The sequence below is a fragment of the Rhinolophus sinicus genome, linkage group LG17, assembly GCF_036562045.2.
Source record: "Rhinolophus sinicus isolate RSC01 linkage group LG17, ASM3656204v1, whole genome shotgun sequence".
NCBI classification, from domain to species: domain Eukaryota; kingdom Metazoa; phylum Chordata; class Mammalia; order Chiroptera; family Rhinolophidae; genus Rhinolophus; species Rhinolophus sinicus.
The window spans coordinates 24018568-24040654 of NC_133766.1; the positions used below are offsets into that span (position 1 = coordinate 24018568).

General features: G+C 54.8%; 1 protein-coding gene across 3 annotated transcripts; it reads left to right on the forward strand.

Moving 5' to 3' along the window:
* The first annotated feature begins 1798 nt into the window (after window positions 1-1798).
* Window positions 1799-20020, forward strand: ETNK2 (ethanolamine kinase 2). 3 transcript variants are annotated; one of them, XM_019711403.2, is made up of 8 exons: window positions 1799-2386; window positions 4007-4266; window positions 7192-7314; window positions 12509-12651; window positions 13243-13326; window positions 15754-15899; window positions 17397-17470; window positions 18871-20020. In XM_019711403.2, the coding sequence occupies exons 1-8, from the start codon at window positions 2129-2131 to the stop codon at window positions 18941-18943; spliced, it is 1161 nt and encodes a 386-aa protein (XP_019566962.1). In that variant the 5' UTR covers window positions 1799-2128; the 3' UTR covers window positions 18944-20020. The 3 variants fall into 3 exon arrangements, with proteins under 3 accessions (XP_019566962.1, XP_019566963.1, XP_074178379.1); XM_019711404.2 differs by lacking the exon at window positions 7192-7314 and having other exon boundaries at window positions 1834-2386; XM_074322278.1 differs by lacking the exon at window positions 4007-4266 and having other exon boundaries at window positions 2246-2386.
* The last annotated feature ends 2067 nt before the right edge of the window (window positions 20021-22087 follow it).

Consider the following 22087-nt stretch of genomic DNA (forward strand, 5'->3'; position numbering starts at 1 on the left):
CCACGTGATCATATGCACACAGGAATGTGGCACAAAATGACAAACACACTTACCTAATGTCTACAGGGCTCAAATGGAGTTGTTTACACATTCTTGGGTGGGAAGTTTGCAGAGAGCCAGCCCCTTGCCCCCTGCAACCTCTCAGAGACCAAAGCTAATGCTGTGACAGTAGGCTGTGGGTCAGAAAGATGCTCCCAGCTCATGGAAGCCAGCCCCAAGCTCAGGCTGTGCACTCTGAGCTCGCCAGGCCTGCCTCTCCTGCACTGCAGACCCCCAGCTCCTGGTCCCACCAAGCCACTTACACTGCAGTCCAAGGTATCATCACCTAAAAACATAGAACACTAAAGATCTGACTGATGCTCCCTTTTTACATGTGGGGAAACTGAGGATCAGAGAATGGAAGGCATTTGGCTGAGATTTTCCAGTGGAGTGTGAAAAATCAAGACTGGAACCCAGCCCATCAGACTCAGGCCCTAGGGGCTTTCCACCTTTTCAGCTGCAGGTACACCTCCACAGGGAGAGCCCCACACCCTGGCATGGGGCCACGTTCCCAAGCACACGCTGTTCTCTCCATCTCACAGATTTGGGACAGGCTGAAGTTTCCTCCCACTCCCACCCCTTGGGCTGTCTGCAGGGGACATGTAGCTCAGGAAATGAGAGACAGCATCCACCTGAAGCCACTAATGCTGTCCTTCTACATGGTAGCTGCACACCCCTCTTTTGACCAAAAAGGGTGAAGCACTGAGTGGCCTAACCAGGTAACTGCAAACCTCACATCTCTAGAATGGCAGCCTCTTGGGATTGTGTGGGACCACAGGGCTTCTCCTAGGGCACCATTCCTGCACGGGCAGCATCCCTCTGCAGAGCCAAGAGCACGGTTCTCTGAGTTTGCCTGCCTGCCTGGTTTTAATTCTTTACTGCAAAAAGGAAGAGTCTGAGTCAGTGCCCTTTCCAGCCCCACATCCTGAGGCTCCATGACCTTAAGTAGGCAGCCCCCCATCATCTCCTACACTATCCAATATGACAGCCACACATGGCTATTTACATTAAAATTAAATTAAATGCAATATTTCAAGTGCTGTATAGTCACATGTGGCTGTGGCCACTGCACTGGACAACAAGATATAGAACATTTCCATCATCCCAGAAGTTCTTCTGGGCAGAGCTGGATTCTGGACAGCAATAACGATGGGAATTGTGGTTCAGAGGTTCCTGAGCAGGCGAAAGGGACAACTTGGGGAAATAGAAAAGAGCCCCTTTTCTGTAGACACTTTTCTGGGTGGGGAAGTGAGAGCTCTCCCACTGGGCTGGTGACTGGTGAGATCCCCATTGGCACCCCCACCCCCAACATGCATCACCCAATGTTCCTTCTCCATCGTTAATGTGTGTCTGTGCGTGTGTACGGGGATTTTGCTGGGGGCTTCCCTGCAGGGGCCACAGAGCCTTTTGCAGGAGTCCAGGGACTGGAGGCAGGGAGCTGGACACAGGTGGGCCGCCCAAGCTGACCTCTTGGAAGTAGCGGGATCCAAGAGTGGGGGCTCAGAAAGAACCCTCTCTGGGCACTGTCAGAGGCAGAGAGGCTCTAGCCAAGGTGGGAGGGAGGAAGCCACCTCGCTCTCTCAGAAGTGGGGGAGCCAGCGAACCCCAGCTGGGGTGGGGGTAGAGGCGCCCCTTGCCTCTCCCAGGCCCCGCCCTCTTGTCACGGCCCCGCCCCCACCCTCTCCTCAAGGCCCCGGCCTCGCCCCCGCCCTTGCGTCACGGCCCCGGCCCCACCCCCGCTCTGCGGCCTCCCCGGGGGCGTCACCCGCCCCACGCATCAGGTAGCGACGCCCGCAGCAGCCGAGGGTAGAAGGCAACGCTCTCCGCGGGCCGGGGCTGGCGAGGGCGGAAGGGGGCGTTCCCACGGCCCCCGCTCCGCGGCCTGCGCCCGTGATGTCACAATCGCGGCCGGCCCCGGCGTCCCCGGGTCGGCTTGGGGCGGTGGGCTGCGAGGCTGCGAGCGAGGCGGGCAGGGGCTCCCGAGTCATGGCCTGCCCCCGGCCCCTCCCCCACCACGCCGTCCCCCGCGCCGGCCCCCCCCGCCGGGGCTAGTGTGCGCGCGGCGGCTCCGAGGGGGCGGCCGCTGGGGATGGCTGCACCCCCTTCGGCTCCCGTGCCGCGCTCGACCTTTTACCTGAGGAGGCCGACGCCTGGCCGGCAGTGCTCATGGAGCATGGAGGAGAGTGCGGCCGCTGGCGCCGGCTGCCGGGAGCCGCCAGGCCCCCTGCGGGCCGCTGCCGTCCCGTACTTCGACATCTCTGTGCACCAGGACGACATCCTGCCCGGCGCCCTGCGCCTCATCCAGGAGCTGAGGCCGCATTGGAAGCCCGAGCAAGTTCAGACCAAGGTAGCCGAGCGGGCGTGCGGGGACGTTTGTCCGCGCATCCTTCCGGGCCTCGGCCCCAGGGGGCGCGGCTGCTGCGTAGGAAGATTGGGATGGGGGTTTGTGTGTGTTTCCTGATCCATCCACCTCCGCGCCCTCAACACACGCCTCGTCTCAGGCTCGCGGGCTGGCACCCCAGAGGTCCACCTGCCCACTGTCAGCGTGCTGCGCTTGCGGGCCCACCCCACTCCCTGTCTCGGCGCGCTGCTGCCCCTCGCAGCCCACCGGCGTGTACCCAGCGGCTCTGATACCCGCGGCGGCAGGAACTTTTCAGGAAATCCCCCACACTCACAAACACGTTGCTGCCCCTTCTTACCCCGTGGTGGGAGCAAAACCTCCAGCCTCTGAGCGGCTCCTGCGGGTCCCAGAATTCCGGCCAGCCCTATCGCCCTGGCTCTGGCTCAGCACTACCACGACCACAGCCCCCCCTTCCCCCGCCACACACACACACACGCGCGCGCACACACACACACACACACACGCACACACGCCTCCCCATCCCCTGCGGGGCACACTGGGACACTGAGGTGGGCAGAGCCTCCCACTGAGGAACCTCAGACTGACTCCCCCTGACCTGCATCCTCTGAAAAGAGTCGTCACCTGCCCACCATCCCATCCTCTTGGGAGCTACCTGTGGAGGATCGGCCCTGAGGGGGGCACCTGCAGCTTGTACTAGAGTGGCAGGGGCTGCGTGCTGATGGGCCTTCAGGGAGGGGAAAGGTGAGGTTCAGGACCAAGTGTGGAGGCTGACAGACCCCTCTTGGGAGAGGGGTGGGTGGGTAGCATTTTCCAAATAAAAAGCCCACTTTGGTGTAAAAGTATCGAGGCATCAAGCAGGCTTGAGATTAATTTCAGTACTGGCCTAACATGGTATCTGCAACTCCCTCCCTGGGCCTCAGTTCCCCCACCTAAAATTAGTTCAGATGTCCTCTAAGGCCCCTCCAGCTCTGTCACACTGTGCTCTATAAATTCCATGATTCATTCCTCCTTGTCACACTCTGGGAGCCTGGTCTCCCACCCTAGGGTCTAATGTCTTTTTTGGTATGGAACTCAGAGGCCCTAGGGAGCTCTGACCACCAAAGCCCTGGGATGGGTGCCAACCTCAGTACCCTGGATGGGGCAGGAGGCACAGCAAAGAGCCCTCTGCCTGCAGGCAGTGAGAGGCAGTTGGGTAGAGGTGTGCTTGTCCTGGGTGATCTTGGCCCTCCTCTGCCGCATTCTGGTCCATAGAGGTTTCTTTCAGGGCCAGGATGGAGGAGAAAGGAGGGGGAGGGGGCTTCTACCCACCAAGTGGTGTGCAGACGACTCCACCACCAAATCCCACCCGTTGGAGACAGACCCAGGAGAAGTGAGGGTGCCTAGGCTGAGCCCAAGCTGCCATTGTTTTCTTGAACTCTAGTCTACCCCTAGCATTGGGAACAGGGTGAGCGTTAGAACAGTACTGAGCTCTTTACTAAGAAAGGGTAAAGGGCTGGGGGCTCTCTGTTTTTGTGCTCAAACACCCATCCTGGAGTTGGGCAGCCCTGAGGCAAGAGCAGATCCCCTGCCCCACACATCCTTGCACTGCCCTCTCCCCAATGCTAGCGCTTCACTGATGGTATCACCAACAAGCTGGTGGCCTGCTACGTGGAGGAAGACATGCGTGACTGTGTGCTGGTTCGGGTGTACGGGGAGCGGACGGAGCTCCTGGTGGACCGGGAGAACGAGGTCAGGAACTTCCAGCTGCTGCGAGCACATGGCTGCGCCCCCAAACTCTACTGCACCTTCCAGAACGGGCTTTGCTATGAGTACATGCAGGGCATGGCTCTGGGGCCTGAGCACATCCGTGAGCCCCGGCTCTTCAGGTGAGGAAGGTGCCCAGGGTGTACTATTCATCTCTGATCCCTCAGGCCTTAGGCTTTGAAATTCTTCACCAGCTTCTGTGGTGTAGAGTGGAGTCCATGAATGAGTCATGAGATCTGTGAACTCCCTGAAATTGCATAATTGGGTTTGTGTTCATGTGCATCGCTCTGCAAAGAGGGGCTATAGCTTTGTGTAGATTTTCAGGGGGGCCTGCTAGAAGGATGAGTTCTTGGGTGAGGCTTTTAGTGCACGTGGGACCTGACCAGAGGACTTGGCTCCCTAAATGCAGCAGGACTTGCCTTCCTGGCCCATATGTTAGCCCACCCCAAGTCTGACCTGGAAACATCTTGGGGCCTTGGAAATGAAATCTGAGCCAAATCCCCAGAGCGGTCAGGGCTTCCTGCTCCCCCACCCCCACCCCAGAGCTCAGGCATGCTGCAAGAATGGCTCTATCCAGGGTGAGCATGCGTTTATCAGCCCAGAGAGACACTATCCCTCCCCCAGTGTGAGCTCCTTCCAGATTCCCTGACAAAGTGGGAACCCAGGTTTGAGAGCTGCCGAGGCAGCCAGAGGCTCAGAACTATGGCCCCTGGGAAGCCTTTTGTGTCAAATGTCTAGATGTAGAGGACCCATGAACTGGACTTAACCTTCATGCCCTGCTGATGTCAAGGCTGTGGGGCCTGGACGGGGGAGAACCAAAGCGCCCGTGGTGCTCTCTCTGTCCCCTGACTGTGCTGGGCAGGTGGTCAGGAAGGCTCTACCGTCCTTCTTCCAGTGCTGTGGCCATGTGCCTGGCACTCAGACTAGAATGAGGTCACAGGTGGGCTGAGGTTTACTTCTGATGCCAGGGACAGTGGTACAAGGTCTGCCCAGGAACCTTGTGCTCTGTCCTGTCCCATGTACTGGGAAGGAGCCTTCCAAATTCTGAGGGGCAACAACAAGGCCCACCTAGGGAGGAGACCAAGAAGCTTCTTTGCTCCCTCACTTGCTACCCAGTTAACTCCAAGTTAATGCACCTGGCCCTATTTGCAGGGAACCTCTGGCTAGCCCTCTAGGAACTTAAAAGGAGGGAATCTGAGAACTTCACCCCCACCCCAAGCTCATGAGCACTGCCTCTGGAGCTAGTGAGGCCCCAGGATATTAGTGTTGAGTTGGTTGTTGTAGTTGGGTGTGTGTGTGTATCTTGGGTGGGGATATATAAACCCATGGGAGGGGCTTCTCAGGATCCAGCTAAGCAGCTCCACATGCTCCCAGCCTGGAGAGGGGAGGTCAGAGCAGGGTGGGGGGCTGGGGAATCCTGTCCTGGCTTCCCCCACCGACTCCTCCCTGCTCTTGTGCAAATAAGCTCAAATATTGGTAGGTCCTCACCACTCCCAGTTTTCACCAGCCCTATGAATCTGATGCTGTCACTCATCCTCTCATGAAAACAATTACCGTTGTCAGGAAGATTGAAGGTGGATTTAGGTTGGAGAATGAGAACTTCACATTTGGGGGAGAGCCAGAAAGTGGGCAAAGTGTAAGAGGTAGCCCTTCCTTGATACTTTTCCCAGGCTAGACCATTGTGTTTCTTGGGTGAAGGTGGGTCTCTGAGGGAAAGGCCAAGGAAGGCCTCTGGGAGCCGCCGCCTCATGTTGCCCTGACCCCCACCTTTCAACCTCTGCCGGTTGAGGCTTTGCAGCATAAAAATGCTGAGTTTTGAGGTTACTTTCATTGCTATTCCAGACAACAGCCTTACTGATATTCAGGGAAATGTTCTGTTCATGTTCTATTGGGAATCTTCCTTTGGGAAAGGAAGGCCTGGTTCTTAGGTCTGTTTCCCCAGCCTTGCCCGAACCCCAGCAGGCTCTCTCTTACCCCTGGGCCTCTGACCTCTGAAAGAACAGCTGAACTCTGACCCATTTGGTTGCTGCCATGCCCTCTGCCCCCTCTACCCTTTAGGAGGTGGGAGCCCTGGAGGCTTCCATAGGAGCCCCTAGTCTGCCCTGTTATCCTGTTGGGACCTGGCGAGGGGAGGGGTTGTCCCTGGAACTGCTGGGTAACAGGGTTTCAAACAGCCAATCCCTTGCCTTTCCCAGTGATTATTATTCGAGCAACAAACAGGCAGAGGCAGGGAAGCTTGAATGTTGGAGGCTTGGCAATGGGTGGGGGATGGGGCTCTAGAAGGGAGAGCTGGCAGAGGCCTGGGGGAGCCCAGCTGGGACACAGGGCCTCAGACGCTGGGGTCCTTATCAAGGCCCTCCCTTTCTGACTGGTCAGTCCTCCATCTACACCCCCCTCCCCCCGCGCCCTGTCCCAGCAACCTTCCCCAGTACTGCTTTTTCCTCTCTCCATCGCCCCTCCTTCTCTCCTGGGACCTTGGATAATGTCCACAGGAGAACTTGAAAATAGAATGCTGGTTTGTTTTGCGTCCTTGGCACCCAGCCGCCAGCATCAACTCCCTGCTGCAGAGGAAGGGGCTGCCCCGGGGCTGCCTGCTTCCCTCCCCACCTTGGTCAGGCTGATAAGAGACAGGCATTACTTCGGTGCCTGGCATCACCACCCCCTGATCCCTTGGTGCCCGGTGTTCACCTCCCCATGAGGGCATGGGTCAGAGTCCAAGGGGGGAGGAAAGGTACCACCCCCACCCCCAAGTGACCCTGTCTGTCCTCACGTTGCTGTGGGTACACGACCTGGGTCATTGACCTGTGGTCAACAGCCCACTGCTTGCCCTTCTGCTGACTGAAGCAGCCCCAGCTCTGATTCTGGAAAGGGAGCTGCTGGGCTAGAGGCCTTATCTTGTTTTCATGCCTTCTGCTGAGATGGAGAGCTCTTAAAAGATTTGTAACAGTCCCACACTCAACCCTCTGGCTAGCTCCCTCATAGACACTGTAGGTCAGGAGGGGCTGACCCCCCACTTGATATTGTACCCTTTCTCTTTTCTGCTGTAGGCTAATCGCCTTAGAAATGGCAAAGATTCACACTATCCATGCGAACGGCAGCCTGCCCAAGCCTACTCTCTGGCACAAGATGCACAGTTATTTCACCCTTGTGAAGAGCGAGCTCAACCCCAGGTACAGAGATCTGGGAGGATTCAAGGCTGCCACTGTCGCGACCACCTTAATGTGACCCCCTTCCCCATTCTTTTTCTCATCGCACCCCACAGGAGGTTTGGGGGTGTCAGTCCTGATCGCTGAGCCTCTGTCTCCAAGCAGAGTCGGCCAGCTGAGTAACTCTGAGGAACTTGGATGCACTATTTTAGACCTATGTGCTATTTCTCCGTGAGCCTTCTGGTTGTGGCAGGGTCTAGGGTTTGGGACAGTATCTCCCCATTTTACTTACAGGATAATGAGGCTCCGAGACTAAGCTCTGCCCAGTCAGGGTCTAGTCATAGCAGGGCTTCTGTACCCAGCCCGCTGCCCTTTCTACCTGAGCGGCCTTCTCAGCAGTGCGAAGGGAGGGCCCAGACCTCTGAGAATGGGGTAAGGCTGAGTTAGAGTCAGTCTGAAGGAGTCTGCTCGTCCGCTGACAAGCCTTTGGGACATCAAGCCTCCTGCTACTTGCCTGGACACTTCTCGTCCCCATGTGTCCCTAGAGACCCTGTCCCCCACCTTGTTTCCTCTCTGGTCTTTTCATCCACCCTGACATCACCTTTTCCCAGCTAAGACAGGGTTCCCAGAACCTTCCCTTACGCTCTGGCCGGCCGCCTGAGAGTCCTTCTAGCCTTCAGATACCTGACCCTTCAGGCATACCCTTGAGTACTGAGAAAACAGTGGGGGCAAGGTGGAAAGAGTGGTGTCACCCGGCCCCCTCCAAAAAAGGCTTGAACGTCACCCTTGTTCCAGATGGGAGTGGGGTACACATGTGGGGGCAGGGTATCTCTTTCTCTCCTCAAAGAGAACAAGACAATAATGAATTCTGTCCCGACTGTGTATCTGTCATATTCTCGCACACACAGCGACTTTATCTGCACCATCCCACTTAAGAATTATCAAGCACTGCTTGGGACTATTTGCCCAGCACGGCCCATGTTTAGAGCTTCTATGTCAAGTGTTATCTTTGTGACAAGGACTGCCTTGCCCCTTAGGACGATGACAGCACGAGGAGAGCAGCATCGTCTGGTGTCTGAGCCAAGAAGAACTTGTTATCTCCCAGCCCACTATTTTCATTTGACAGATGAAGAAACTGAGGCCTAGGGTGGGGATGGGACTTGTCCAAGGTCATTGCTATCAGTGGCAGCTCAGGGACTAGAGTCCAGCCTTGATGCTTAAGCATAACTGTTGCCACTGAGCTTCCTTTGACTCTGCTGTCACTGTGTAACCTTTGTGTGTGTGTGTGTGCGTGTGTGTGTGTGAGAGGGTGACCTTGTTGGAAGGGGAGTGGTCCCTGGAGAAGAGCTGGCAAACTCCCTTTGCACTTGTCACCCCTTTGACCTTGGGCAAATCAAATTGCTTCACTTTTTTGAGCCTCTTTAGTGGATGATGCCTGTCCTGAATGACCTACCCTGACCCAGAGCAATCACCGAGATGAGATGAAGTACTTGAATTCCATAATAACCCTGCCTAATAACTTACCTAAGAACCCTGACTTAGTCCATCCTTCATTTTACAAACATTGATTGATTGGGATTTAAAACAATAAGAAACCGAGATGACAGTGGCCCTTCCTACCGCTGCTTAGGAGCCCTCTAGGTAAACAGGACCTGCACAAGCAGAGCTGTAGGAGAAGGCAGGGTGTGTAGTACATACAGGGTGGGAGAAGCAAGCAAAGTCTTCTTGACAGAGATGCGAAGGGAGGGCCGTCCCGCTGGAGCAGACGGCGTGAGCTCGGCTTGCACATGGAGGATGGGTAGGAGTTGGCTGGAGCGGATCTTTTAGGAGAGGTTGGGAGGGATCGTTTGAGATGGGGCTGCAGAGGTCGTGTGAGTTGGAGCTAGACTGTGAGGGGCTTTCAGTGCCAGGAGCGAAGATTCAATTCAGCAGCAGTGGGAGGTCATTCACTCTTTGTGAAGGTGTTTGGGCCCAGGACTCAGGTCAGTAACTGTGTTTCCCCAAAAATAAGACCTAGCTGGACAATCAGCTCTAGTGCGTCTTTTGGAGCAAAATTTAATATAAGACCTGGTCTTATATTACATAAGTCCCGGTCTTGTATTATAGTAAAATAAGACCAGGTCTTAAATTAATTTTTGCTCCAAAAGATGCATTAGAGCTGATTGTCCGGCTAGGTCTTATTTTCGGGGAAACACGGAATCTGACCAGGACTATGGTGGAGGAAGACAGCTTTCCAGCTTTGTGAAGGATGACTTGGGTAGGAGTTAGGGAAAGGGGGGATTCGAAGTAGGGAGACCAGCTGGGGGAGTACTGGCATTGAATGGGCATCATGTAGCACTGGGTTTCCCTAAATTTGATCATGAAATTCCCTGGGTGCTTGCTAAGTGCAGGTTCCCCGTCTGACCCTGGAGAGTGACGGGTTGTCTCAAGTTGGATCCTAGGAGTCTGCATTTCACAGGCTCCCCTGGTGATTCTGAGGCCAGGGATCAAGGAACCACATTTGGAGAAACACTGCCCTGGGCAGCTTCATGGGGTTGGGGTGGAGTGTAGGGGAATGAGTCAGAGACCTTGTGGAAGCAGATATGGCAGCCGTGGTGTTGGGGTGGGCATGGAAGTGTCCAGGGGGGCCAGGAGGATGTGGGGTTGGTTATGGCTTTGGGGGCTTCAAGAGGAGACTCAGATGGGCTGAGTGGTGTGAGGGCAAAGGTGATGCAAGTTTGAACACTTAGAAAGCCCCCCTTGCCCCTGCCCCGATCCTGAGAGCTGAGTGGACACTTGCCAGCCATCAGTCCCTTCTTCAGGAGGAACGCCAAGCCGCTTCACCCCCTTCCTGCGGCCTCGAGGGGCAGAGGAGCAGCCCTGCCTGGGATGTGAAGGTTTCTGAGATGCGGTGGGGATGACTGTTCTGCCAGGCCCATAGCCTTGAGAGTGCGCTGGTGTCGGCTGAAGGAAGCCACGCTGGCGATGTTTCAGGTGCTCGGGGGAGGAAGTAGAAGGCTGGGCTTGTTCCCACAGTGACCATCTGTGTGGCCTTGGCGTGAGTGGTGTGAAGGTCAGACAGATGTCGGGGCCTGGGCAGCAGACACCTTGAATGTCAAAACCATGATTTTCAGGCTGAGACCCAGGCAAACCAACACCTCCTCATTATGATCTTTGGATGGTCTCAGTCCAAGGGGGAAAAAAGGATCTTAAAAGAAAAGGTAGCTTCTTAAGAAGAGTTAAGAGGGAAACAAATTCTATGCAGCCCAATGGATACAGATTAACTCCAGTGAGGATGGGATGGGGACAGGGGGTGGGACCCCGGCCTGGATCAGCCCCTGACAGATGCTCAGACTCAGAGTGGCCTGTCAGAGCCTCTGGGGGGCACTGGGGCCCTTACAGTTCAGAGGCGCGGCTTGATTTTGGATCCTTGGACCAGTTGAAGACTACTTTTTTTAGTGAGGAAATAGAGGGTCCAGCTGAGCAAGAGACATCTGGAGGCTGGAAGGAAGACTGCCCTACCTTGGGCCTCAGTTTCGCTGTGAGATTGGACTGGAGACCTAAGATCCTCTTTAGCTTTGACCTTCTCAAGCCTGGGAGGGAGCCTGCTGCTCATCCTTTTCTGGGGACACATGGAGACTCCTTAGTTGCTGAATACCCTTCCATGTGTTCTGGCTCTGGCCTGGGTGCGGGGGCAGCAGGGCTGTCCCCTGGGAGCCTTAGGAGGCCCTATCTCATTCTCATTCCCCCGCCCGTACTGTTGCTGCCCTGGACAGGAGAGCAAACGGGACACACGTGAGTGGAGATAAAACCCTAGCCCCCTCCTCTCCTCCCATTGGTGGATCCAGGTTTTTAAGGATTCTGCTAACTACTTGGCTTTTCAATGTACACAGACCTGTGAGCTTCCTGGGGACCAAAGTTCAGAGCTTCTGAGTACAGTGTACCCTCGTCAGTTTCTCCATGGTCTCTGATGGGCCCATTCATTCATTCCTCAACATGTATTTCAGCAGTGAGGCGTGTGTGTGCCGTGGATGGGGTGGGGGCAGAATGGCCTCCATGCACGTTTGTTCCTGCCCTCCAGTTGTCCATGCCCAGTGTGGCATGGGTCTGGTACAAATCCTCGTTCAAGGACATGTGGGAGCTACACAGCAAGTGCTTTTCCACTGAAAGGCCCTAATCCCTTTGGCCTTGTAGGTAGGAGTGAACCCAAGCAAGCAACTTGTTTTCCTTTCTTATGTGGGCCTGTCTGTGCGATAAGTTAGGCTGTATGATCTCTATGTGACACCTGCTGCTACCACGTGAGGGAGACACCGGGACATACTGCTACCTCCTCCAGAGACACCAGCACTTCAGCCCTTCCCTGGTGCACTATGATCCTTTCGCTTGAGGAACTCTGAGGGGAGAGTTGTTTTAGAGAGCGACCCCTTCCCCTAGGAGTTTCTCCTACATCCTGAGGGCAGGTCTGTCTGCATCTCTGCCCTGCTGCCCTTGTTCTCTTAATCTGGGATGGGTGAGTTTGGACACTCTTTTTCACCTCCTCTGTCCTCTCCTGCCACCTTCCTTACCTTCCTGTCCCTTTCACGAAGTAGCAGGGATAGCATTCAGTCAGGGATTTGGGTGCTTTGCAAAATGCTTTTAAGCCAATGTTTTTTTTGGGTTTTTTTTAGAGATTTTATTGGGGAAGGGGAACAAGACTTTATTGGGGAACAGTGTGTACTTCCAGAACTTTTTTCCAAGTCAAGTTGTTATCTTTTCAATCTTAGTTGTGGAGGGTGCCATTCAGCTTCAAGTTGTCCTTTCAGTCTTAGTTGTGGAGGGCGCAGCTCAGCTCCAGATCCAGTTGGCGTTTTCTAGTTGCAGGGGGCGGAGCCCACCATCCCTTGCAGGACTCGAGGAATTGAACCGGCAACCTTGTGGTTGAGAGCCCACTGGCCCATGTGGGAATCGAACCGGCAGCCTTTGGAGTTAGGAGCATGGAGCTCTAACCGCCTGAGCCACCGGGCCGGCCCTAAGCCAATGTTTTAATCAGCTTCTTACAGTAACCATAGGACATGAGGACAAGAAGTCTTAGTACCGTTTTACAGATAACAAAAGTGAGGGTCTGAAAGGTCGGCCATTTGTCCAAGGTCCTTCCTCTGCGGGAAGATGTAGTGAGGGGGCTCAGGGTTTTTGAGACCAAGCACCCGCCTGTCTACCACCAGCCCTCCCTCCACCGCCCACCTTTCTCGCCACTGTCCAGCCTTTCTGCAGATGTCCCTGAGATAGAGGTGTTGGAACGCGAGCTGGCCTGGCTGAAGGAGCATCTGTCCCAGTTGGACTCCCCTGTGGTGTTTTGTCACAATGACCTGCTCTGCAAGAATATCATCTATGACAGCACCAAAGGTACGGCTTCTTTGGCTCTGGCTGGCCAGCAGAGTTCTGTTCCTCAGGCTGGTACTTGCACAAGCAAAAGGGGACCTTTGGCTTAGGTCTTAATTTGTAAGAAGATAAATGGAAAAGGAAACACATTCCCACTTAGAATAATCTGTGCCAAGGAAAAATCCTGGTTTGTGGGGGTCTTCAACGTTAGGGCACCTGAGCTATTCCCCCTGACGACGCCTTTGGTTTCTGAGGACATCTCGGCTGCCCCACACCTTCCTAAAGGGAAGACCTTCCGTGGTCCTGACGGGAGCTTCATCCACTTAGCTTTATTATGGTCCTTAACCATACTGAGGACAGATGTCTTTATGTGGGGAGAGTCTGAGGATCTAGCTATGTGAGAGGGACAGCTGGAGCTGGGGGAAGGCAGTGGAAAAATTGACAGACAGGAGGAAGCAGCTGAGAAGATTGCCACTGAGGACGTTGGGTAAGGCCAGGTTGCTGCAGAGGCCAGTGAGAGGCAGTGGGTGCATTCTGGAGGTCTTTGGAAGCTTGACCAAGCCCTATGTCCAGATCTCCTGGGGCCAACCCTCATTGCTCTCCTCTATCTCATAGGTCACGTACGGTTCATTGACTATGAATATGCTGGCTACAACTACCAAGCTTTTGACATTGGCAACCATTTCAATGAGTTTGCAGGTGAGAAGGGCATTGCTATTTGGCCCGTGTCCAAGGTACCCTCCTTAGGATGGATGGCCAGGTCCAGGGGGAGGATGAAAGGGGGTTCGTTACTTGGGGGAGGGAGGGAGGAGGCTAGACAGCCCCTGTCCTCCGAAGCATCCCAGCTCGAGGGGGAAAGACACAACCTGCCTTGAGAGAGCACCAGCTCTCCTGGGGGAGGAGGGCCCACCTACACAGCACACCCTGCTAGCTCATGTGGCAGTTTGGTACAATTAGGAAAACGTGCCCGCTGGAGGATCCTTGCGGACACCTCGGCTTGGCTTGTGAGTTAGAAGAAGACCCCTTCCTCTGAGTCCACGCAGCCCATGGCAGCGGGACCAGCACAGGACAACCTCAGCTGCCACTTGTTCTCTTGTTCAAGCTCCTTTAGACCCAGTACGACCTGCACAATTGTAAATAAGCGTCCAGCATGCAGACAAGGAGAAGAATAAGCTGCAAATAGCTCTTTGCCTGGTGGCCTATGAGTGTAATGTACGTGGAACTAGGTCAAATTGTATACGGTGCAACTTGACTCCTTCAGACCCTGGCTTTGTTGCTCACTAGCGTCTGAGCCTTGGGTTTCTCTGTGCTTCTGTAAAGTGGAGATGACAATAGTACCTCCTTCCTGGTTTTGATCTGAGACACACAGGACAGCACGTACTCAGCGTATGTTGTTATTTGCTGCTGGTGGTAGGAAGCGAAGCTTTCCTGAGTTCAGGAGACGGGCAGGGCTGGAAGAGGTAGAATGAGGCGGTGTTTCCTAGGAGCGGGTGAGAGCTCTATGAAGGCGTGGGTGTATAATAGAATCATCTGTGTAAAGGAATCAGGCCAGGTTTTGCTGGCTGGAGGGCTTGCTTGTTAAAAACAATTAGATGGTACTGAAGAACCTAGCCTCTAGACACGGGTTGGAGGGACATCCCCAGAATGGCTGTGTGAGGTGCTCAGCCCCTGAGGCTTAGGACAGGAGAGGCAGCCGTAGCGCCAGCCCAGTCCTGTCTCTTCTGGAACTCCAGGTGACCAGGTCTGTCAAGTGCTGGTTGTACCTGAGGGTAGTATGACTCCCCGGCATGGCCACTAGGTACATTTAGGAACCCGAGGGACCATGGCACCCCAGCTGGGCAAACAGCTGAGCAGTGGGGAGTAGCACAGAGCTGAGGCTGGCACCAGCCGGGAACTGGGCCTGTGTGTGCTCAGTTGCCGGACACATTGGCCTTTCTACAAGGGATGACTCTTAAGCTTTTTAAGTCTTTCTCATCACAACACAGAGCAAAGTCAAGCTGGAATTTCTCCAAAGGGGCAGATTGCATCCTGCTCCCAAGTTGAGAGTGAAGAAGAAAGAAGTGAGCATGACAGAAATAGGAGGGCAGGGAAGGAGATTGGGACCTAGGGAGAGCGACCTCCTGGGTTCTTGGGAGCGGGAGATGAGTTCTAAGCCTGCACCCGCCTCTAACTGGCTGTATGACCTTGAGCAAATTTCGTCTCTCTGGGCCTTAGTTTCTACATCTACACAAGGAGATTCTTTCCAGCCGTACTCTTGGGGAGCTAGGAGATTGTGTATTTCTCTAGAAATATAAGGAACGCTTGAGAAGGAAAGGGAGGAAGGAAGAGGGAGGAAGAGACTGGGGAAGATGGTCCCGTCCTGGTTCCATTTAAATAAACTGCTACTTTGCGTACGAGCTCTGAAGCCAAGGCATCTGCCACTGAGCCCAGGATGTGGCTCGTTCCTGTTGGGCTGGTCGCTTGAGGACTCGAGGGAGGGAGGGACTAGAAGGGATTGAGGCCATCTGGTCCAGGGGTTCCAAGGTTTGCTATGTTTCCCAATCATCTGGAGACTTGGACCAGGAGGGGGGGTACTTGGGAATCTGTGTTGTTACCAAGCTCTGCAGGCGGTGTCATTAAGTAGCCAGCTCGACACCGGAAGCAGTGTTGAAGACAGGAAGCAGTCCAGGCAGTAGTGTTTAAGACACACATCAAGTCCAGCTGCTTCGTTGTATCAGTGAAGAGGTTTGTGCCAGTGAGAGGAAAGGACTTGTCTGAGATTAACTGGAGATTAGCATTGGACCTAAGACAGCTAGGCGCTGATTCAGCGCTATCACCAAGCGCCTCCTGTGTGACATAGTTTTATATAGGGCACAGGAGAAACAGTGGTGCTGCCCTAGGGAGTGCTCATCACTTCCAGGACTGTCTCTTGCCCCTCAACCAGTCTGCCCTCTGCCCCACTGAAAGTAGTGCCCCAGCTAAGTAGTGCCCCAGATAAGTTAGATGGTCTGACGAGCTGAATTCCTAGGCACAGCCCACAGGGCAGAGCAGATGGAGGTTTCCAGGGGAGCAGGGAACACCTGAGCTGGAGGAAGTCCCCAGGTGGGCCATCTCCCAGCGTCTTCTGTGGGGCTGCCTCCCCATCAGGTGTAAATGAAGTCGATTACTGCCAGTACCCTGCACAGGAGACACAGCTGCAGTGGCTGCGCTACTACCTGCAAGCACAAAAGGGGATGGCTGTGACCTCCAGGGAGGTGGAGAGGCTCTACGTGCAAGTCAACAAGTTTGCCCTGGTGAGTGCTTGTGACTGGGAAGCGGCAGGGGAAGGAGGGGCCAGGAGGAGGGACTCTGGACACATCCCAGTGCGCGTTCCCAGCCTGGTGGACGATGAAGCAGAGCCCAGGTCGGATGTGAGGCCATGTGTTCCTGTTTCCCACCCTGGAGGGCGTCCCCATAATGCTAAGATGCCCTGCTCCCCTTACCCCATCAAGTCTAGATTCTCTCCTTCCTAGAGAACTGCTACTTTCAGGAAAGGTCCCAGCTTCCTAATCTGAGTTCTGTCATCTGGACAAGCAATTCTTTCTGGTGTCTAACCATAGCCTTTCATGCTGCAGTTAAATGCATTCCCTCACTGTTTTTTAGCCTTTGGGGGAGATAGAGAACGGCAGCTCTAAGCCTCCTGGTAAGCTTCCTCTGCTGACTCAACTCTTGGTAAGCCTTTCCCATCAGGCTCTTCCTGCTCCAATTCCTGTGCTGTCAGTTCTTGATTTTCAGTGTCACTTATCCAAGGCACATGGTTCGTGCCAGGTCTCCACTGGTGTGTGCCCAGGGGATTCCCAACTGGTCTTACTAATGTCGCCCCTGCATAAGCAAGAAGACAAGGCCGCTGTCCTGAGTGTCACTATTCATCGTAGAGCTTAAGTAAAACCTTGCTTACTTGGGATTTTAAGTTGCCTGTTCTGTTTTCATTCGCACAAGGCTGATTCTCCTTTGGGTTCTTCCTCTTACCTGTTCCACCCTGCCTACCTCTTGGTAATCTTTTAGTGATCCTTTGTACTTGCTAATTGATCTATGCCTGCCTTTAAGTCCTGAAAAGGGAAGTGGAGAGAGGTACTACATTGCCTGCCGCAGAGCAAGCAGGACTTGGGGTGGGGGACCCCAGCCTGGGAAAGTATTGTTATCACTGCTGTTTGTTCGGGGGCAGCAGGAAGCATGGCTCTCTTGCTTCTTGAGCCTGCAGTGACCTGGGCCCCACGGGCACCTCTGGCTATGGGGAGAGCAGTTGTGTGCTTAGGGCGCACACTCGGGCTTCTTATTACCCCATCTACACTCATTTGCCAACCTGACCCCACCTCCTGATAGAAGAGATGGAAAGGTCAGTTTGGGGGTCTTCCAGCAGACCAGCCTTCTGATGGCCGTGTGGCCAGGACACGACTGAGGTACCAGCCCCTGCACTGGGCCTGAGCTTTGGCTTAGGGGCTCCTCTCATCTTGAGCACGTTGGCCGTGAAGACAAGGAGATGGCCTGGTATGGGACAAGCCAGGGGCTGAGCTCTGCTCGAGCTGGGGAACAAACTGAAAGCCCGAGAAGCACCATCCAGCTGGTGCCCTTCCAGGGCGGGTAGAACCGACTCTGCTTTCCCTTTTCTGGAGGGAGAGCAGCCCCCAAATGCTTGTCTCTGCCAGCATCTTACTTCTGTGTTTTCCAGAGTGACTGTGTCCCTCTGGCTACATGGGGTCCACGACAGGCTTGGGAGTTCACCGTGCTAACCCTCTCTGCTCTGTTTCTAGGCATCTCATTTTTTCTGGGCACTCTGGGCCCTCATCCAGAACCAGTTCTCCACCATTGACTTTGATTTCCTCAGGTGAGCACAGGGGACACGTTGGGGGTGGTGTGGGTGGGGAAAGGAAGAGCCTTGAGCCGCGGGTGTAGGGGCAAAGGACAACCCAAATAGAACATCCAGAGTCCAGTCCTCTGCCAACTCATCCTGATACCAGCCGGCCCATGCTCAGTGGGGTCACTACTCCAGGGGAGGCCTGGGAGCCCAGAGCAGCCCTCGTTTTATAGCAGAGGGGACAGCATTCCAGAGAGTGGAAGTGACTCACTGAGGTCAGTTAGTGCTTACTGTGTGGGGTGTCAGACCCAACTCCCCCTACAGTGGCCCCTAGTGATGCACTATGGGTTGTACTCACACTGTACTTGAATATCCACTCCTCGGGGGGCCCTGTCATATGAGGTACATATGTCTCTAAGGGCCAGGAATCACTTTGTCTTCCATTCTGGTCCAGTCTCCTTGCCCATTATCCCATCCACTGTCAGCCAAAGAGGAATCACTACCCTGGCTTCAAACTGTTCACAACTATTAGAGAAATGCAGGTCAAATGCACAGTGAGCTGCTGCCTCACACCCATTGGGATGACTGCTGTCATGTAGACTGAAAATAACAAGGATTGGAAAGGACGTAGAGAAACTGGAACCGTTGTGCAGTGCCCTTGAGAATGTAGAATGGTGCAGCTGCTATGGGAAGCAATACTGTACTTCCTTAAAAAATTAAAACTAGAGTTGCCTCATGTTCCGGTAATTCCACTTGTGGGTATATAGCCAAAAGAATTGAAAGCAGGGTCTCAAAGAGATGTGTGCACACCCCTGTTCATAGCAGCCAAGAGGTGGAAGCAGCCCAGGTGTCCATCGAGGGATGAACGGGTAAACAAAACGTGCTCAATTCATACAAAACGGTATTATTTAGCCTTAGAAAGGAAGTCACGTCACATGCACAATATGGATGAACCTTGAGAAAACATTGTGCTAAGTGAAATAAGCCAGGTATAAATAGACAAATACTGTATGATTCCACTTATATGAGGTAATTAAATTAGTCAACCTCATAGAAATAGAAAATAGAATGGTGGCTGCCAGGGACTGGGGGAGGGGGAAATTTGAGTTGCTGTTTAAGGGGTACAGAGTTTCAGTTTTGCAAAATGAAAAAGTCCTAGAGACCTGTTGCCCAACAATATGAATGTACTTAACATTACTGAGCTGTAAAAAATCAAAAACTGACCTTGTTTAGGGAAGGGTTGCTCCTGTCTGATCTAAGAAGAAAAATAAAATTATAGCTGAAGTTAAAAAAATCAGCCTGGGCTGGAATTGGTCTGCCTGGACCTCAATGGGCTGAGCTGTTGAGGACCTTGGCTCATAGTGAGGGTCCCGCAGCAGGGCCCGCCTCCTTCCCTTTTGACCCCCGCTCTCTTCCCTGTCTTCTGGCAGGTACGCGGTGATCCGATTCAACCAGTACTTCAAGGTGAAGCCTCAAGTGTCGGCCTTGGAGATGCCAAAGTGACCAGCTTCCCCATCCCTCCCCTCCCCATCTGCCTGGCAGGCTGGTTCTCCATGGCTCAGTTGTGCTCTGGAGTCCATACCCTTGGACAAGGTGGGAGAGGGGACAGGTGTGTCCATGGAGAAGACTCCACCCCTGCCACCAGCCCCCAGTGGGTGCCGCTGTGACCACATTCTCTTGTTTGGAGGGGCTGATGGACCCAGCGCGGGGGGTCCCCTTTACCTGACTTGGGGGAAGTGCCTGCAGCCAGCCAAGGCCCAGACCACAACCATCCCTGGGAAGCCTAGTGTTCCCAGCCCCAGGCCAGGCGGAATCTGGGCTGCCTTAGATGTGTCTTTGACCTTCCTGGTTTGGGGAGGGGGGAAGGTTGGGAGGGCTCCTTTCTACCTCCAGTGCCCTGAGCCTCCAGCCCATCTCCCTACAAGGCCCCATGTGGGAGGTGCTGAGCCCAAACCAGCATCATGCCAACTCTGACAGATGGATGTACATATCTTGGGGGGGGGGGGGGGCAGGGGAGGGTTGGTCTAGAATTGGGTTTGACAGCTCCCGAACAACTGCCTCATGTGACATCCCTCCCTTTCTCCAACCCAGATCCAATCAAATAGTCCCTTCCCAAACCTCAGTGAGGACTCCTGCTCCCCTCCTGTGACCTCTGCTGTGCTTGTCATTCCCTCTGCAGCCTGCTGGGAGGGAAGGTAAGGGAGTGGTGATGGCTGGACCTCCAGAGCCCAGCTGTTTCATGCTGTGGCTTGACAGAGGGGACAGCCATCGCCCGCTTTGTTCCTCCCCCTGCCCTCCAGGCCCTCACTTCCAAGGATCTATCTCTTCATGTCCATCTTCTGTCCTGAAGTTGACCCAGGGTCTCCCCACTTGGGAATGACTAGTGGGAGTCAAGGGGCAGGGGCCAGGGACTTCCAGGGCTCGCCTGGCGTGAAAGTGCTGACTAAGCTCATTGCCCCTGACTCGCAAGGGCCTCCACCTCCTTTTGCTCTCACAGCCCCTAGGGCCTTCTGCTGGGCCCACAAGGTGATTCATTTGTAAATTATCTTGATTTTCTGCATTAAAATGGCCATTTTTGGACCACTCTTGAGTACAGCTGGTGGGGCTTTGACCTGGAGGGTGTGATTAGTAAGCCTGTGTGTGTGTGTGTGTGGGGGGGTGTTCCAGCTCCTTCTCTGGGGTCCCCTTGGGTTGCACACTTTCCACCATGCGCTCCGTGCACCTGGCTTACCAGACCTGGACCTGGGCTCCTGGTGTAGGACAGACCTGGGTAAGGCTGGTGGCTTCAAGTTCCTCTGCCTTTGATCATTTTGCTAGCATCGGTTGGCCCTGGGAGGCGGCTGCTTGGAGGAACTACACCTTACCCAAGTGATAAACCAGTGAGACCCTGAAGGGAAGTATTCAGTACTTCCTTGGTCCTCTCTGACTCAGTATTGGGGGTGGCGGAGGGGGCAGCTCTGCCTGACAGCAGGCAAGGGTGATTTCTGAAACCAATCTGTCATTTTTTCGGAAGGCCAGAGGGAAGGCCGAGCAGGAGCTCCAGAGTGAGCTGTGGCTCTTCTCAGCCCAGGTTACTAGGGTTGCCCTCCCAAGACTGGGCAGCAGCTGCCTCCAGGGTCCCCCAGAAGCTGCCCTGTGCCCTTAGGGGTATCAGCGGCCGCCTGCCAGGTGGACTCTGGCTGTTTGGCTTTTGGCTGCAAAAGTACCAGGGTGCCATGGCAACCACTGGAAGGAACTGACCTGGCACAGGCAGCTGGAGCCACCGTCAAGGTCACAGTGATCCAGTGTGGCTGTGCCCTAATGGGCAGCAAGACTGAGTCTAGGGGTGCCAGTGGAGGACATGGGGAAAGGTGTGCCGGCATAGGGGTAGTGCCAGGGCTGGGCTGGTCAGGTTCCCAAGGGTCATCTGTGGGCCCAGGTGGTCATGGAGCAGCCTTCCTGTGGACTACATAGCAGTGCCCATCCTCCCCACCTCTGGAGCTGAGGGCAGGAATAACCACTGTGCAGGCAGCTTGTCTCCAGGCTTCTGGGACCCTGATGTCACAGCATTGGAGACGGTGTGGTGGTGGTGAGCAGGGAATGGCTGGGACAGGGACCCCTACATATCACCCTGTGCCCCTAAGGCCTGGCATCCTCGTTCCTCAGTTCTCCAGGGGAGAAGGCGGATGGGGGCTGCATTGGGGGGCACTTGACGCACACCCCCATAAAGCCTGGAATTCCATCACTCCTTCCACTGCTACGTGACTGACTGCACCCCTACCTCCCTGCTCAGCCCTAGGCCTTGGAGATTCAGTAGGATTGCCTGGGCTCCACCCCCCAGGCCTCTTGCTCTTCCTCGACTCTTAGTAGGAGCTGTTGGCAAAGCATGCCTGGGCGTGAGTGTAACTCTGCTGGGCTCCTACCCTCGGCCTCCACAGGAGGCATGGAGGGCAGAGAACGAGCTCGTGTCCCAATATTCCTGGTAGTTAGCAGGACATTCTGTTCCAGGCCTCGCAACCGCAACCCGCCTGACCCTGTCCTGCCTGTCCTGGGGTGGGGCTCCAGGGCACCAACCACAGGATACCGGGGCCTTTCCCATCCTGAAAGGATGCAGGGCACGTGGCTCTGTCAGCAACTAGAATGAAGAGGGCAGGACAAGGGTTCCTGAAGTGGGAGCTGGGCAGTACAGGCCTCAGGCTCCCAAGGCCACAGGGGACCTGGACTAGGGAAGGGAGAGGGCCTCGGGACCGGCAGAGAGGGAGGGTGAGCCTGGCTGGGAGAGTCCTGACCAGGCTGCCCACATTTGGTTTGGAACACAATAGGGGTGGTAGTGGAGACTTGGGGTGGGGTAGATGGACAGCGGAAGTTAAAATGAGCAATTCTCCCATGTGACCACTAGAGGGCAGGTGCCATGCTTCTCCTCAAGGGGCCAGGGAAGTTGGGCTCCATTTGGGAGACATGGGGTGGGGAGGATGGAGGAGCTAAGGCCCAAAGCTCTGGGAGGCGGGGCTTGGCTTGGAAAAACCAGCAAAGGTTAGCAGCCAGGATTCTCCCTAGATCAAAAGGCTGGGACCCTGAAGTCTTCAGTTCCAAGTTTGTGACCCTGGAATCAACCACACCTAACGTTTCTCACCACCATCCTCTAATTTAGAGGTCCCTTTGCAGCTT